The sequence below is a fragment of the Plectropomus leopardus genome, chromosome 12, assembly GCF_008729295.1.
Source record: "Plectropomus leopardus isolate mb chromosome 12, YSFRI_Pleo_2.0, whole genome shotgun sequence".
NCBI classification, from domain to species: Eukaryota; Metazoa; Chordata; class Actinopteri; order Perciformes; family Serranidae; genus Plectropomus; species Plectropomus leopardus.
In genome coordinates this window covers 15,759,947-15,775,977 of record NC_056474.1, presented here as the reverse complement: position 1 = coordinate 15,775,977, position 16,031 = coordinate 15,759,947, and the positions used below count along the sequence as shown (strand labels likewise).

Below are 16,031 nucleotides of genomic sequence, written 5' to 3'. Positions count from 1 at the left end.
CCTATTTTTGCATTTTAACAAATATAGGTTTTAAAAGTGTGGCTTTCAGACAGATTCGGGGCTTTACCTTTAATGTCTAACATGCTTTAACAACACTTTACGGTGCAAAAAGACGAGGATCGGTCCCCGAGCAATTTAAGTTATTTTGCCCTCTAACTCTGCTGAACTGCTGAATCGGAAGCAACGAATCGGAAGCTAACTTCAGCGTTGTTTTAGCTTAAAACTGTCATCTAATAAAGTTTTAAGTTTTTTAAACTGACACAGTCGTGGATGTATTATAGTGCAGTCGGACCCTGTTCCTGAAGTTCCTGAATAGGCTACTGACATCTTTTTTATGTCGAAATATTGATATCAAATATAATGCCAACGTAACCGATATGAAACGTGTGAGCCGTTACCAACCTGTGGAACGCACCTGTCAGTGTTTTCACTCTCGCGAGATTTCGGCGTTGCGCAGTGGAGTCCAGTCGTCCGCCATCACTGCATACAAGCTAACATTAGCCAAAAAAACACTGAGAAGGGAGCGAGTGACAACAACATAACAGACACACAGACCGACCTAATTCCTACAGGGGAGGTCACTGAGTTTCCCTGCCGCTTTCCTGGCGTAGAAAACAAACCAGCAACTGCCTTTCATGTAGTCTTTAAGTCAACTTAGACACGAAAGTCGTTCTAACTAATCATGTCCAACCTCAAAAGCAGCACCAAGAAGGACACCAAGATGAGGATACGAGCCTTTCCTGTAAGTCTTTACCGGCTCTGTGAGCACCGAGACGCTAACTATGACACTCGAGTACCGGGGATGACAGGTCTCTGTGCTAGCAACTGCCGCCTAGCTAGCTGGTCAAACAAGAAAAACATGTCATTGTCATTTTTAAACTGCTATTAGCTGGACGAGTAATCTAAAGACCATTAGCTATGATAACAGTTCAGTTTACTTAACGGTAGCTAGCTTCTTGGTAAGAAATGCTACCGTCATTTGACATGAGCTAATGTTAGCATATGAAGGAAACTTCCACAGTGATATGTTAGCAAACGGTAGCTAGCTCAGTAGCAGGCCCGATAATTTGAGCTAACTTGACGCTAGCTAAGTTAGTCAGTCAGCAAGTATCATCTGTAACGGCAAGCTGTTTTGGCTGTTGGTGTTTGGTTGCACCGTGCATTTTTTGGCGTAGATGGCAATTAATACATTATTATGTAGCTTTAGAGGTAAAGCAACCTCAGCCTGACGTGAGAGTAAACAAGGTAACTTGAGTAGTTAAATGTTGTTGACGTCAACCCAGCTACCTGCTACTAGTACAAACGTTTCTGGCACCAACAGCCGTTGATCACAGGGCTGAATTACATATTCACACACAAAATTAATCTCTGCTATGAGCGCAGTTGTCATGTTGTGGGGAAATGCAATCTTGTTATGTCCAAAGTTGCCTAGCTTTTTCAACACGATTGCAGTCCTTGTTGAGATCGGTAGTGTGAAACACTGGCAAAATGCTTTTTATTCTCTGTTGGATATCCAGAGTTATGAGTGGGTGTCTGGCAGAATGAGTCAGTGAGCAGATGAGTGAGTGAACACAGTCAATCCTTCTTTAAATGTTGATCTTATGTGCAAGTGCAAGACGAGCCCATTAGACCAGAGTGTAGCTACTATCAGGTGGTCTTAGTCAATATAATAAGAAACATGAATTAAGGGATTAATTAAGGGATGTCCTGATCAAGTTTTTTTTGCCCCCATGCCAATCTGAGTCATGTCATATTGAACAGATGCCAAAACCGAGTCCTGATCCGATACTTGCATTTACCTGGATAATACAGCTGCACAATACACACATCAAGTTCTTTCAAGTTATTGAAATCAAAGCAGTATATAAGCTTGACAGTTTAATAGCTCTGCAATGCAATACAAGAAAAAATGTTTGTATCTAAACAGTTCATATGTTTTTTTTATATTGTTTTTACAACATAACAAAGTTAACATCCTCAAAATATTTATATAACTAAAACATTTTATATGACTCTTAGCCACTTAGTGCAGCATTTGTTTTTTCAACAACATAACATAGTAAACAGAAAGTGTGTCAAAAACTAAAGTGTGTCTTGAGAAACTGCTGTCGAATCCACTTAGTGTAGCATTGTAATAAAAGTACAAAACACTATAAATGAGTAATATTATCACATTCATTCATTCATTCTTAGTAAACACTTGTCCTCTAAAAGGTCATGAGGGGGCTGGAGCCTGTGCCAGTTGTCATTGGCATGCAACCTGGACAGGTTGCCAGACTATTGCAGGGCTGACATATAGAGACAGACAACCATTCATGCTCACCCACGTATGGGCGATTTAGAGTCACCAGTTAACCTGACTTCCATGTCTTTGGACTGTGGGAGGAAGCCAGAGAAAACTCATGCTGACACGAGGAGAACATGCAAATTCCCCTAAGGTCCAAACCTCGCCCCAACCTGGGTTCGAACCTGTGACTCTCAATCACAACAAATACTTATAGGAGGAGAAGCGTTACAATAAAACCTGAATATCTGCTGCAAATAGTGCTCTCTGTATACGACACCTGGCGGAGATACATAAAGGTGGGGCGTGTGCTTAAAATAACTGATATCGATCAGTTAAAGAATTAAAACCTGTAAGACCAAACTCTGATCTTTTTTAACAACATCAAAAAGATAACTGGATTTAATGTGGACTAGTCACATCTGGCTGACACTCAACTGGCTTTGGTTTACTGACCTAAGTTACCTATTTCAATCCTTCATAATGACATGGACACTCAGAAGAAGACAGTAATGTGTCGCCAGGGTGTTTGTTTGTTGGGGTACAACAAGACTTGCTTTGTATTTAGGACTATAAAGTTTTTTAATGCAGTGTGGTCAAGATGATGGCACAATCTGTTTTCATGGGCTCAGGTCTTAAACACAATATGTAATACATATTGTTTTGTTTTCCGTTGAGTATCGATAGCCAAAATAAAGCCACACTGCCAACTTTGCTGTGATGTCCATTTTTAGGTTTATGCTTGATGCTGACAGTCCACTACTTTTGAACTTGCATTTTCACTGTTTTTGTCTGATAAAACCAAACTAAAGTGTATAGTGCAGGATTTGTTCTACAACCTAAACAGTATGACAGAAACTGTCAGTAACAAGAACTTTCTCCTTGATATTTCTTTGATTTGTTTGTCATGGCTCAACCTCTGCGACATGACTGACAAATTGCATCAATAATAGATCTCTCTGTTGCTGTTGTCAAGTCGACACAAGTATCAAATGGTGATTTGATTGTGGCCTTCTGTTAACCAAAGCTAAAGCTCCTGTGCTGCTGCACTGAGATGCTTGATCAAATTGCTGTTATGAGCTTGCAAAGTTATCTGACAGCTGGCAGAATCATCTGGACATTACTTGGCATCACTTGCATTGTCTCACTGAGCGATTGCAACTAACAGGAATGTGGCTTGTTTCCATTCCTACACTTTCATACCCAAGCTTTACAGTGAGAGTCATCAATCAGACATCTGTGCTTTAAAATAACTTCCCTTTCCACACTGCAAGGTGGAAATTGCTTGCTTATGTATGCAAATGTTTATGTAAATGTTCTGAAATCTGTATGACATAGCTTTATAAAGGTCCAATACTATTAATCATTTACAATGTAGTACATAGTTTACTCAACCTGTATCATGCGTATGGATCTTTTTGTACAAGTGGTCATTTATTTTGCAAAGAAAACCTTGACTTTACTGTTATCATTTACATATGCTAAGTGGAATTGATGAAGAATCACATTTTTTAAGTAAACATACTGTCCATCCACTGTCATCTTTCTGTCCCTCCTAGATGACAATGGATGAGAAGTATGTGAACAACATCTGGGACCTTCTAAAGAATGCCATTCAGGAGATCCAGAGGAAGAACAACAGTGGGTTAAGCTTTGAGGAGCTGTACAGGAACGCCTACACCATGGTGCTCCACAAGCACGGAGAGAAGCTCTACACAGGCCTGAGGGAGGTCGTCACAGAGCACCTCATCAACAAAGTAACGAAACATTTTTCTTTTTCAATGTAGCTTTTATTTTTAAAAATTATGAGCAGATAATCAGTGATAATTTGTTAGAATTGTGTCTCTTTGTTTTAAAGGAATACCATTTGTATATCAGTTACTCCCCCTGTGTTACCTTGAATTTGTGAACAAAAGTTTTTTTCTTGCATGCCTCACTGATGAACAAAGAATCCAAAAACAGCAAACATTCATGGTGAACTGAAGTCACAGGGGACGGCATGAAACAAAAACAAAACTTTATCAAACTCTTGCTCAACTCAGGCAGTAAAATCCAAGTCCTATTTATACAATCATGCTCCGTTCTTCACAAACAAATGCATTTTCATTCAGACTTATTATTTAAAATACTTTAGCACGGATGAGGTGCATGCCTGGGCATCCGCATGCATTTGAACTTTGCCCAACAGAATGCACAAAGTTCATACTCACACGCTTGCCCATGCTTGTTATGGAAGTGTTTCAAATGGTACGGTTTCAGCAAAAATATGTTTGGGAAGTTCTGAGCATACAACTGGATGAATGAGACTTGGATTATACTTCACAAGTTGTGTGAGAATTTGTAGGCGCATGTTTTGATGAAGTTTTACATTTGTTAATCGAGCTTACAGTTTTTGGATTCTTTGTTCACAGTCGAGGTATGCAGGAAAAACAGTTCCTTCACAAAGTCAGTATAACACATGGTCAGTTATTGATACACAAATTCTGACATTGTGGATGACGTATTCATAAGCTTAAATACTCGTCTTTTACAAAGCATAATACACAAATGGATTGTGAATGGACTTTGGATACTACATTTCTACACAGCCACAATGTCTTAAGCTGTTGTTAACTCCCTCTTCACCTTTAAATCATTTCAGAATTGTACTTGTTACCAAATGTCTCTTGTTGCTTTGCATGGCCTATGTTCTGTCTTAAGAAGTCCTGTTTGTTGTTGCTGTTGCAGTCTGTATGGTGTCCTGCTGTCGTTATGTGAATTTTATCACTTTATAGGTTACAAAACATCTTGCCAAAGGACTACAGTTGAAAATTTGCCAGCTGGCTAACACTGGCACATTTACAGAAATGTTGACTAATGTGTGTTGTCCTTATAAAATAAAATAAATTAAATTAAATATGAAATTAAATGTTCATTTGTCACATCAGAGATAACTTGCTGAGACCTTAATTTTGTCAATCTATTTGTATTTTCAGGTACGGGAAGATGTCTTAAACTCTCTTAATAATAACTTTCTGCAAACACTGAATCAGGCCTGGAATGACCATCAGACTGCCATGGTTATGATTAGAGACATCCTCATGTACATGGTAAAAAGGCTGTTTTGCTCTCTTCTCATACTTATTTTGTATAAATTGTTCTGTAGCTGTAGATTAATAACTGCACAAAAATATTTATTTTCCAGAGCAATGATTGCTTCTTTTTTTTTTTTTTTTGGTCAATGAGACCAGAGTTTCTAAGCCCTGTTGGGTCCTGTTGCCCCTGCAAGTGGATTATGGCACTGGTTTGCTGTCATGAATAATTTTGTGTATTTGAAGAAATGGCCTTTTGTTTCCAACTCTGGCCAACCTTACCTACATCCTTTTCTGGACTTTGTAAGGTGCTGTTTTATTTGCACTCCTAACAATAAGCCTCTGTTGCTGTATTTATTTGTTTGCTGGAAAACTGGCAGGACTAGTTGATTTACTTTAGCAGCAAGGCCAAAATGTTTGTGGGGGTGTGTGTGAGTGAGTGAGCCCACGAGATAGGCACAAGTGTAGGCTAAACAATAGCACAGTCAGTACAGAGACTACACAGCTCTCCTGGGGTTCTTTTGTTCTGCGCTCTCCTTTTTCCTGTCCTGGACTTACCCCGGACAGTCTGCTTTCCGGCATTTAGCCACGGCAGGCTCCCCACATTTGTGCAACGAGAGCAGCCGCTGATGTTACCTGCCTGCTGACCTCTAGCGGAGAGCCAGACAGATGCAGCAAGTGTGACTTTGCTGCTCTCACCTGGTGTATTTACCTTTTTAGAAGCCTCTCTTTAGGCCCTGCAAACATTTTTTGGCCAGGACAGGCAGGGTATTGTTAGTTCCAGCACCGTTCATTCATTTTAATGCTGAGCACAGATGTATATGTTTTTTCTTTAAGCCCATTACCTGCACTCTTTATATTTTTTATGTAGTAATCTAATGTCAGAAATGCAAAGTCATTCACTACTCAAATGCCGAACAAAGGAGAGGCATCATAAAGCAAAACCCCATAAGCTGATAAAACAGGCTTTTGGAAATTGGCAGGCATGAAAGCAAGCCCTCTTAAAACAAAATAACAAGAAAAACAGCAATGCAAATCACATTATGATGCACTGTTATATCCTGGAAGTTAGTCATCTAATAAAAAACACCTATAATTTTGCACTGGTGAATAATAATATTTCTCATTTTGGAATTTCAAATCTTGCTATGCTGAGTGGCGTAGTAAATATTTATCATCCACACCCCCCTTTCATTTCTATGCTCTCTGAAATTGGCTTAGGTTGTAATCTTAGGCTTTATGGGAATAATTTAGATACCTACCGGTCATTTATTCTGATGCTCTAATGACCTTCAGGCGGATTGTATAGTGTATAATGAAGTGTTTGCTGGCATATCCAGCCCCAATAAAAAGTATTGTGCACCAGTGGAAGTAGTGTTTTTTTCTAGCATGCAAAATACTTACTTGCCAAAGTGGTAACGGGATGTATAACTTTCATATAAACTGTATACTCTTAAAAATATACATTATTTCTACTTGTGCAGAACTTACTTAAATATCCCAGCATGCACACGTTAACATAAGTGTTACTGAGTCAGTTTGGGACATCTGACTTATTTCTGCACATACAGTATTTAATGTGTTTTTTTTACCCTGTTCTCTGTTGTCTTCCAGGACCGGGTCTATGTTCAGCAAAACAATGTGGAGAATGTGTACAACCTCGGCCTCATCATATTCAGGGACCAGGTGGTGCGCTACGGCTGCATTCGAGACCACCTGCGGCAGACGTTACTGGACATGATTGCTCGTGAGAGGAAAGGAGAGGTTGTTGACAGGTATGCAGAAGTACTACTTCACTACTTCAACTGAAGGATTACTGTAACTGTTGACCCACTCAGATTTTAGCTGAATTCGAAACAATGGGGTGACATGCAGCAAGTTTCCTGGATATCTGTCTTGATCTGATATGTTTCAACAACTATGCACAATCATAGTCATTTAGTTTTTGATGCTTTGTTGTGTGTGTGATTAACCTTTTTTTATTTAGTTTCACAATATGCATATAAAGTGACACAAAGGATGTGCTATACACATAGCATTGCAGAAAAAAATTGAAAATGAAGCAAAATTAATGGCAACACTCCCACCCATCCTATTAGATCTCCATGATATTAAACAAGAGAATATGTATCTGAAAAAAAAACAGAAAAAAAGAAAAAGAAACATTAACAATACAATTCATAAACAGTAAAGATGAGCCAGTTTAACATCACCATTATTATACCAACAATTTCACAAGAATGACAGTATAATACACCCAAAAACATTTACAGTATCAGGACAGCAAGGGACATATGACTGTACTGATTTTTTTTTAAATATATTATATTTTACTGAAATTCTTGTATTTTACATAGAACATTTGTGCAACATAAAATAGTTCTCTTTACCTTATATACTGAAAGTTGCATATTAATAACTTCAATATAAACATTTAACAATGGAATATTGTGAGAGTATGAGGAGGACTCCAGTGTAAGGCAAGTTTTTTTTTTTGTTTTGTTTTTTGCTGCCTATTTTTTGTAAATTTTACTGTTGCAATGCATTATATTCAAAAATCAAAAAAAAAATTAACTGCTGGTATGGATCATCTACTGCAGGGGCGCCATCAGAAATGCCTGCCAGATGCTGATGATTCTTGGTCTGGATGGCAGATCTGTATATGAGGAGGACTTTGAGGGTCCTTTCTTAGATATGTCAGCTGAATTCTTCCAGGTAAGTCTGTGGCAGGTTTCTTGCTGTATCTGTGCTTTTTGTAAAATCTAGTTATAAAACACACACACACACAATATCTGCTCTTTCAGATGGAGAGCCAAAAGTTCCTAGCAGAAAACAGTGCCAGTGTCTACATTAAGAAGGTGGAGGCCAGAATCAATGAAGAGATCGAGAGAGTTATGCACTGCCTGGACAAGTCTACAGAGGAGCCCATCGTCAAGGTGGTGGAGCGGGAGCTCATTTCTAAACACATGAAGACCATTGTCGAGATGGAGAACTCTGGCCTCGTCCATATGCTCAAGAACGGCAAGACAGAAGGTAAAAGAGTTGCCCATTTGATGTTTCCAAATAAAGATGAACTAAAGATGAAAGATGAAATAAAGATGAAAGTATAATCTTAACCCACTGTTTGTCCCTTTCAGACCTGGCATGCATGTACAAGCTGTTCAGTCGTGTGCCAAACGGCCTGAAAACAATGTGTGAGTGTATGAGCTCTTACTTGAGGGAGCAAGGCAAAGCTCTGGTGTCAGAGGAGGGAGAGGGCAAGAACCCTGTCGACTATATCCAGGTATGATGTTTGAAAAAGAGTCCAAAAACACAACGCTCTGCATTAACACTTAAAGTATAATCGCATTCAGGGCTTGATGCTCAAATATTTTCCAAGATCAGATCTTTCTGCCAAGACTGTTCACGTTCATGTTTGAAGTGACACATATCTGACATTAGTGTGAACATGTGAACACATCTGTCCTGAATTGGTGCAAGCTTTTGTAAAAGAAAAGTCTGATGACATCTTTCTGCAAGTAGCCACATGCTTCTGTTTGGGAGAGTGTGCAGAGTGCTTTCGGAGATCTGGCTCTGATTATTGGTTTTTGGGATAACGGGCTGTTGTACAAATGGGCTTTTTTGTCCATTAGCTCTATTTGCAGCTACCGCTGGTGGTTCTGTGGAGAGAGAGAGGTATGGGTGCAGCTGGGAGAGGAGTCGTGAGTTGTGTAGCTATGACGTGGATGGTTACACGACAAACAGTTTTTCTAAACTTTAGGATGTCCAGGGCTCCAATATCTCTGTTGGTACCTCAGGACAGCGCTGTCACGGCATTTAGGCAAGCTCTCTATCATAAAGTTTTCAGCAGTAAGGCTCTAAATTTCTGGTGACTTGGGGATCTTTCCACAGCAGTAATACAGCTATGGCAGCCTAAGGTAGTTTAAATGGACTGCCTCGACCCTGTTTGTGCTCCTGCATAGTAAGTCTGGGCGATATGGACTGAAAATTATATTGCGATATTTTTAGGCTATATCTCAATACACAATATGTATCTCAATATATTTAAATCTTCTCAAAAGTACTTCATTTATGCTTGAACTGGGAGACAAGAATCGAACATTACAATTTTTTTAACCAAATTCCCGCTTTGATGTGACAGTATTGTAGGAATGACTCTTAGTACTTTGAAAAAATATGAACACAATTCCATTTTTGATCAGTAGTCATTCGTAATGTAGATATAAAGACTAAGGGGGTAAAGACAAGTATTAAAATAAGTAGAACTGTCGGATAAGTTGAGAAAAGTACGTCACTTAACTGAAATGCAACCTTTAAAATCAGGAAAAACATCATTATTCCATGTCATGATATGAATATATCCAGTATCCAAGATGATATATAGTCTCATATTTCGATACGATATAATATCTTTATATTGCCCTGCCCAACTGCACATTGAAATATGATGTGGAAAAACCATGGGTGTACTAGAAAAACATATACATATGAATGCCGATATGATCGTTCTCACAGTGGTCACATTTCCGGTGATCAGATATATATCTGATTTAGGACCACATATGAAAATCGCCCAAATCTGATCGAAAAGAAACCCTTTTCTGTGTCCATAATACTCTAAGAAAAATGCGGTCTGTGTCACAAGAGCAAATAAATCAGATTTGGGGCACATTTGCTTATAATTTGAACGTAGCCATAGACACTTGGCTAACCCTATTTGAAATAGTGAATGAGAGAGAAATGTCATCAGATTATATCACCTCTTTATAATTGCCTCCTCAACAGGGCCTGCTCGACCTGAAGACACGATTTGATCGTTTCCTCCTTGAGTCTTTCAATAATGATAGACTCTTCAAACAGACCATAGCAGGAGACTTTGAGTATTTCCTCAACCTCAACTCGCGCTCACCGGAGTACCTATCACTCTTTATTGATGACAAGCTGAAGAAGGGTGTCAAAGGGGTATGTTGCTCTTAAAATGTTCCTTTCAATACCTGCCTAATATTTCTACATTTGTATGCTCTTTTAAGAAAATCATTTTTACTTTGCCTCATTTGTTTCTCCCTGTCTTGTCTGACCAGTTGACAGAACAGGAGGTGGAGTCTATCCTTGACAAGGCCATGGTGTTGTTCCGGTTTATGCAGGAGAAGGATGTGTTTGAACGGTACTACAAGCAGCATCTGGGCCGCAGGCTGCTCAGCAACAAGAGTGTGTCAGACGACTCAGAAAAGAACATGATCTCTAAGCTCAAGGTAAAAGAAATAATATGTATACATATTCCTTGTACTGTCCCCCATTAATTCCCTCCTCTCAGCTCTCGCTGCCCTGCCTTCACCCTGTCTAAAACCATGTCAGCAGTTTCAGCTCAGTGTAATGTCTTTGTCCTTTGCAGACAGAATGTGGCTGTCAGTTCACCTCCAAACTGGAAGGGATGTTCAGAGACATGAGCATCTCCAACACTACCATGGATGAGTTCAGGCAACACATACAGACCACATCGGTAAGACAGTTGGACGCCTTTTCAGAGAAACGAAACACTAATTATTCTAAACAAAGAATGCCTTTTTTTTTTCAAACAATATGTTTATTGAAGTTTCAACCGCACATCAGTATATAAATATATATATCCCCACAGTCACACACTCCCACAGACAAAGAAAATAAAATGAACAATGACTATCATTATAATAACAGATTAAAATTCAGTGGAAATACATCAATTAATTAAATTTGGTATAATGATAAATAAGTAAAAATGAAATAGAAATAAAAATTAAATAAAATTAAAAAAATACCCCTTTCAGTCAGCCATACATGCCTCATTGGCTAAGATGGACATAAATAAGTCCCAAACAAAAACAAACTCTTTTTTTTTTTTTTACCTTCAGCACACCTTGAGTACAAGTCACAGTCCATATGTTAATAGAAGTACATCTAAAAAATAGAATCAGAAGTGAGTTTGTGATCACAATGATGTGATCAGAATGTCGTGTACCAGTTATTCTGTAATGGAAATGTAATGACTGTCGAAATGTATATTGGAAAAAACTCCTGTGCATCTCTTTCAGGCATCTCTAAGTGGTGTGGACCTCACAGTTCGGGTCCTCACTACCGGCTACTGGCCCACACAGTCAGCCACACCCAAATGCACCATCCCCCCTGCTCCCAGACACGCCTTTGAAGTCTTTAGAAGGTAAAGCTCTTGAATTCACTCCTATGTTTCACCATACAAAAGGAGCAGGGGTGTGACTATTCTCCAAATTCAACTTTTGATTTGACTTCAGACTTTAAGGTCTGAAGTCAAATTTTTGATCTAAACTTTTTTTTTTTTCCCCAGCACAGTAGGCTGCGAAATTATGCCATTGTTATACTGTCGGGTCTTGATCCCGACACATCAACAGATCATTTTTAAAATCTTCTTTAAAAAGAAGGTTACATGGTATAAAAGAAGGTTACATGGTCTTAAGTGTGATATAATTGCCATAGTTTTGAGAATGTACCACACTAAGGCCAGATGGTCAAATTTAAATATTTTATTAAAAATTTAATAAAATCTTTTTTTAACCCAATAGGCCTGCACCCAACTCAGATTTATGCCAGTCGAATCAGATTTGGCAGTTCGATATGAATATCTGATAACTTGTTTTATTTACATATCAAGTTTTAAAGTCTGAATGGACTCAGCAGGACGTCATGTCAGCGGTATCCAAGTAATTTATCAAACAAGCTATCTGCGCTTATGATGGGTCAAAAAAAGTTTTTCTGACACTACTTATAAAAAAAAAGCTACAGACTGTGTTGTATTGTCACCACCTTTATGCAGAAAGTCTCTTCTCTCTCCTCCTCCATGGCGCTGCCTGCCTGTCTGCGACGTTCTGTTCCAAAGAGTATCTTGTAAGTCAAGAGTGCTCACTCCAAAGCAAAATCTGGGGACCAAATCATCCCCAGAAGCACACAGCTCACTGACTAGGAAAAAAATGAAAGAAGACTGCTCAACTTAAAGCAATCTCAGTCGACTGAGGAATATTCAACTGATGATTCACATTTCTGACCTTCAAGTGGCAGCCCTAATCGCCAGTCCTGCTTTTGATTTTGATTATGTAAACTGAAAGCCTATTTTAATTAATTTTCAGTTTAGAAATAGTGACTGCCCTGATAGGGAAACACAATGTTGCTCTGTGTGATTTCTAAAGAACTTTTATTTTACAGGTTTTACCTCGCTAAGCACAGCGGTAGACAGCTCACACTACAACACCATATGGGTGGGGCAGACCTAAATGCAACTTTCTACGGAGCTATTAAAAAGGTAGGCAAAAATTGCAATTTGCCTTTTTATGACAAACCACATAATTTAAGATACAGTGGTTGTGTTTGGTATAACTTCTAAGTTTGGAGCTTCAATTTAACTCTCCTTCTCCCTCACCTGCAGGAGGATGGTTCAGAGGTGGGTGTGGGAGGTGCTCAGGTGACTGGCTCGAACACACGGAAGCACATACTGCAGGTCTCCACCTTTCAGATGACCATCCTCATGCTCTTCAATAACAGAGAAAAGTGCACTTTTGAGGTGGGCACAAATGAAGCACATTCATCCTAATCTCACCTCTTGTCACATCTTTTTGTCTTTGTAGAGGTTATTTTTGCTTACATTAACAGTCCTGTGCCCCCCTTTTCACAACCTCATCTCCCTCTCGATCCCTGTCTACAGGAGATCCAGCAGGAGACAGATATTCCTGAGCGGGAGTTAGTGCGAGCGCTGCAGTCATTGGCCTGCGGAAAGCCGACACAGAGAGTTCTCACCAAGGAGCCAAAGTCAAAGGAGATAGAGAGTGGCCATGTGTTTACAGTTAATGATCAGTTTACTTCCAAACTGCACAGAGTCAAAATACAGACAGGTGAGCAAAGTTTGCGAACAACACATACGTCACTACAAATACAAATCTCACCTTACTTCTGGGCCGTTCTTTGTGCGACGCAGTGTATTGTGCTTTTGATTAGAGGGTTTCGTTACCAGAAAACTCAAACATGATACTGTGGGCGTCTATATGTTCTGTGAGATAAATGGGTCATTACTACTGTGCTTACAATAGTTGATCATTGTGTTACTTTTAAACAAAATCTTAATTACAGGGTTCCCACAGTCATGGAAAACCTAGAAAAGTCATCAAATTTCATATATAATATGAGATAATATGAATCACATTTTCCAGGACAATCATGAAAATAGTAAATATCATTGGAAGTTTTTGAAAAAACATGGAAATGCGGTGAGTTTAATAAATTTAGTGACGTTAATATAACATAACAATGAATTTATTTTCTGTAGCTGACAACATAATGTAGCTCTAATATGCATCAACGTTTGACATTTATTTGACGTTTTATTTGTTCGTCACGAAAGTTTCTTAATTTTCTCCCCCACATCTCTCCCTTCATGTCTGCCAACTAGGAATGAGAAATATTTTTTTCAGCCCCTTTGGCTTTAGGGGAGGAACATACAATTTTAAATGGCTGTATTTTGTATTTATTTTGCCAACAGTTTATACATAAAACATGCACGTTTTCTTTCAACAATTTTGGCAATTTTTTTTTGTCTTTCTTTTACATTTTAGATGATTTTTATAGAAAACTTTTTATTTAAATGCAGATTTTAATGTGTTTCTTTTTTATTATTTTTTTTAATTACTTTTGGGGGCTTTTTTTCTTAAATTTTTTTAAGAAAATCATTTTTGAGGGCATGTTTTCTTAAAAAAGTTTCAGTGATTTAGTTTTTTTTTCATACAATTTTGAAAGACATGTTTTATTTAAAGAGCACTGAAACAACACCATTCATCACAGCCAGAAACATTCAAAAGTTTGTCCATGACAGTGTGTGGGAACCCTGTAAGTGGCACTCTAAAACTAGATTCAATACCTTGTGTACAGTATTAGGTTTACATTTACCTCAGAATATGAATAGTGCCCTGGTATCATGTTTCAGCCTTTGAGAAACGTGGATAAATGACATCCTCTGTTTAAAAATACATGGAAAATGAAACGTGACATGGAGGAGGGGTGGGTCTATCTGCTATTACAAAGTGGTTCCTCAAGAGATTTCCTATTATTTTTTTCTTGAACAACATCTTGTTATTACATTCTGATTTCCCAGTTGCTGCTAAACAAGGGGAGTCGGACCCCGAAAGGAAAGAGACGCGGCAGAAAGTGGATGATGACAGGAAGCATGAGATCGAGGCAGCCATTGTCCGAATCATGAAGTCAAGGAAGAAGATGCAGCACAATGTCCTGGTGGCAGAGGTAAGAAACTTCATATGAGAATACATATTTGGCCTAAAATGGACAGTAATTGAATAATAAAGTAATACGCCATGTTCTTTACTTAAAACTCTTAAAACTTTAAAGTATTTTTATTGTGACAACATGATCTGCAAAGAAAATGCAATTTAAAAATTTGATTTTGAAAAGTTAAATTTTGTGACTTTGTGTCTTCAGGTAACTCAGCAGCTCCGGGCGCGTTTTCTTCCGAGCCCTGTCGTTATTAAAAAGCGCATAGAAGGACTAATAGAAAGAGAATACTTGGCAAGAACACCAGAAGATCGCAAAGTGTACACCTACGTTGCATAAAAGATGAACTGTGGATGGGAGGAGGAAGAGACTGGAGGGGGCGTTGGGATTTGTTTGTTTTCTTTGGACTGTTGTTACGCATGGACTGGAAGTTTCTTTTAAAGACAAATGCTGGGAACCTGATTCACCCTCCCTTACAAAAACACAGTAAACAGACATAAATGGGGAATGACATGTCGGCGCAGAAAAAAACAAATCCATCAAAAAATTGTAGATGATTTTTAAATCAGGCCCAGTCTTCCTATTCCCTGTGAGTTTTAACATGGATGGATCCAGCTTCAAGCTTTTCACTGTTTTACCCTTGTAGAGATCAAACTTGCAAAGAATCCCTTGGGAAAAATGTGAATGCACCACATTATTTTTTTGTTTCAATACTGTATAAAAATAAAATTATTAAAAACAGCAAATGTGGATTGTTACAAAACAATAATAAAAATAATGAGTATTGATGCTCTGTAGTTTTTCACACAGAATTGCTCTGCTTATCTTCGACATTTTACTCTTACTTATTGTAATCTTCAAACTGCAGTAAGTATTAAAACATCTTAGGTCTTAAGTCAGATGCTGATTCCCAAATATTAGCTAAATTTTGCCTTCCAAAGGGCCCATACCAGGGTTATCTGCCCTAGTTCAAATTTCCACTTTATTACATTAAGAAAAGAACAATATTTTGCGACCAAAATGGGTTTTTGTGACGATTTAGAAATGTAAACGGGCAGATGACTGTCACATTACATCCATTAAACTAGGCTTATATTATCCCAATACAGTTAACACTGCAAATATCGAACGACTTCAAGGGCGGCCGTATCTACTGCATGTCTAACATGTAAGAATTATAGACTACTGTGCAAACACTGATATACTTGTATATGTTTCAAGCACGTGTTAAAAATCAAACTCACACCCATCAGATAACCCAAGAGATCCAGTTTTTTTAAATCCAGAAAGGCATGTTTTACATGCGTTCACTAACTACTAATGAGATATAAAATCTAAATTACTTTTGTCTGTAAATCAACGGTTTATGACATTTCCCTGAACAGGTAGTCCAGTTA

The 16,031-nt window shown here is 38.3% G+C and overlaps 1 protein-coding gene across 1 annotated transcript; it reads left to right on the top strand.

Moving 5' to 3' along the window:
* Window positions 1-429: 429 nt before the first annotated feature.
* LOC121951376 (cullin-3-like) lies at window positions 430-15,387 on the top strand. Its single transcript, XM_042497677.1, has 16 exons — window positions 430-742; window positions 3,844-4,041; window positions 5,260-5,373; window positions 6,970-7,130; window positions 7,956-8,070; window positions 8,160-8,388; window positions 8,493-8,638; window positions 10,141-10,317; window positions 10,437-10,607; window positions 10,748-10,855; window positions 11,424-11,548; window positions 12,565-12,661; window positions 12,785-12,919; window positions 13,061-13,247; window positions 14,501-14,646; window positions 14,842-15,387. The coding sequence occupies exons 1-16, from the start codon at window positions 683-685 to the stop codon at window positions 14,971-14,973; spliced, it is 2,301 nt and encodes a 766-aa protein (XP_042353611.1). The 5' UTR covers window positions 430-682; the 3' UTR covers window positions 14,974-15,387.
* The last annotated feature ends 644 nt before the right edge of the window (window positions 15,388-16,031 follow it).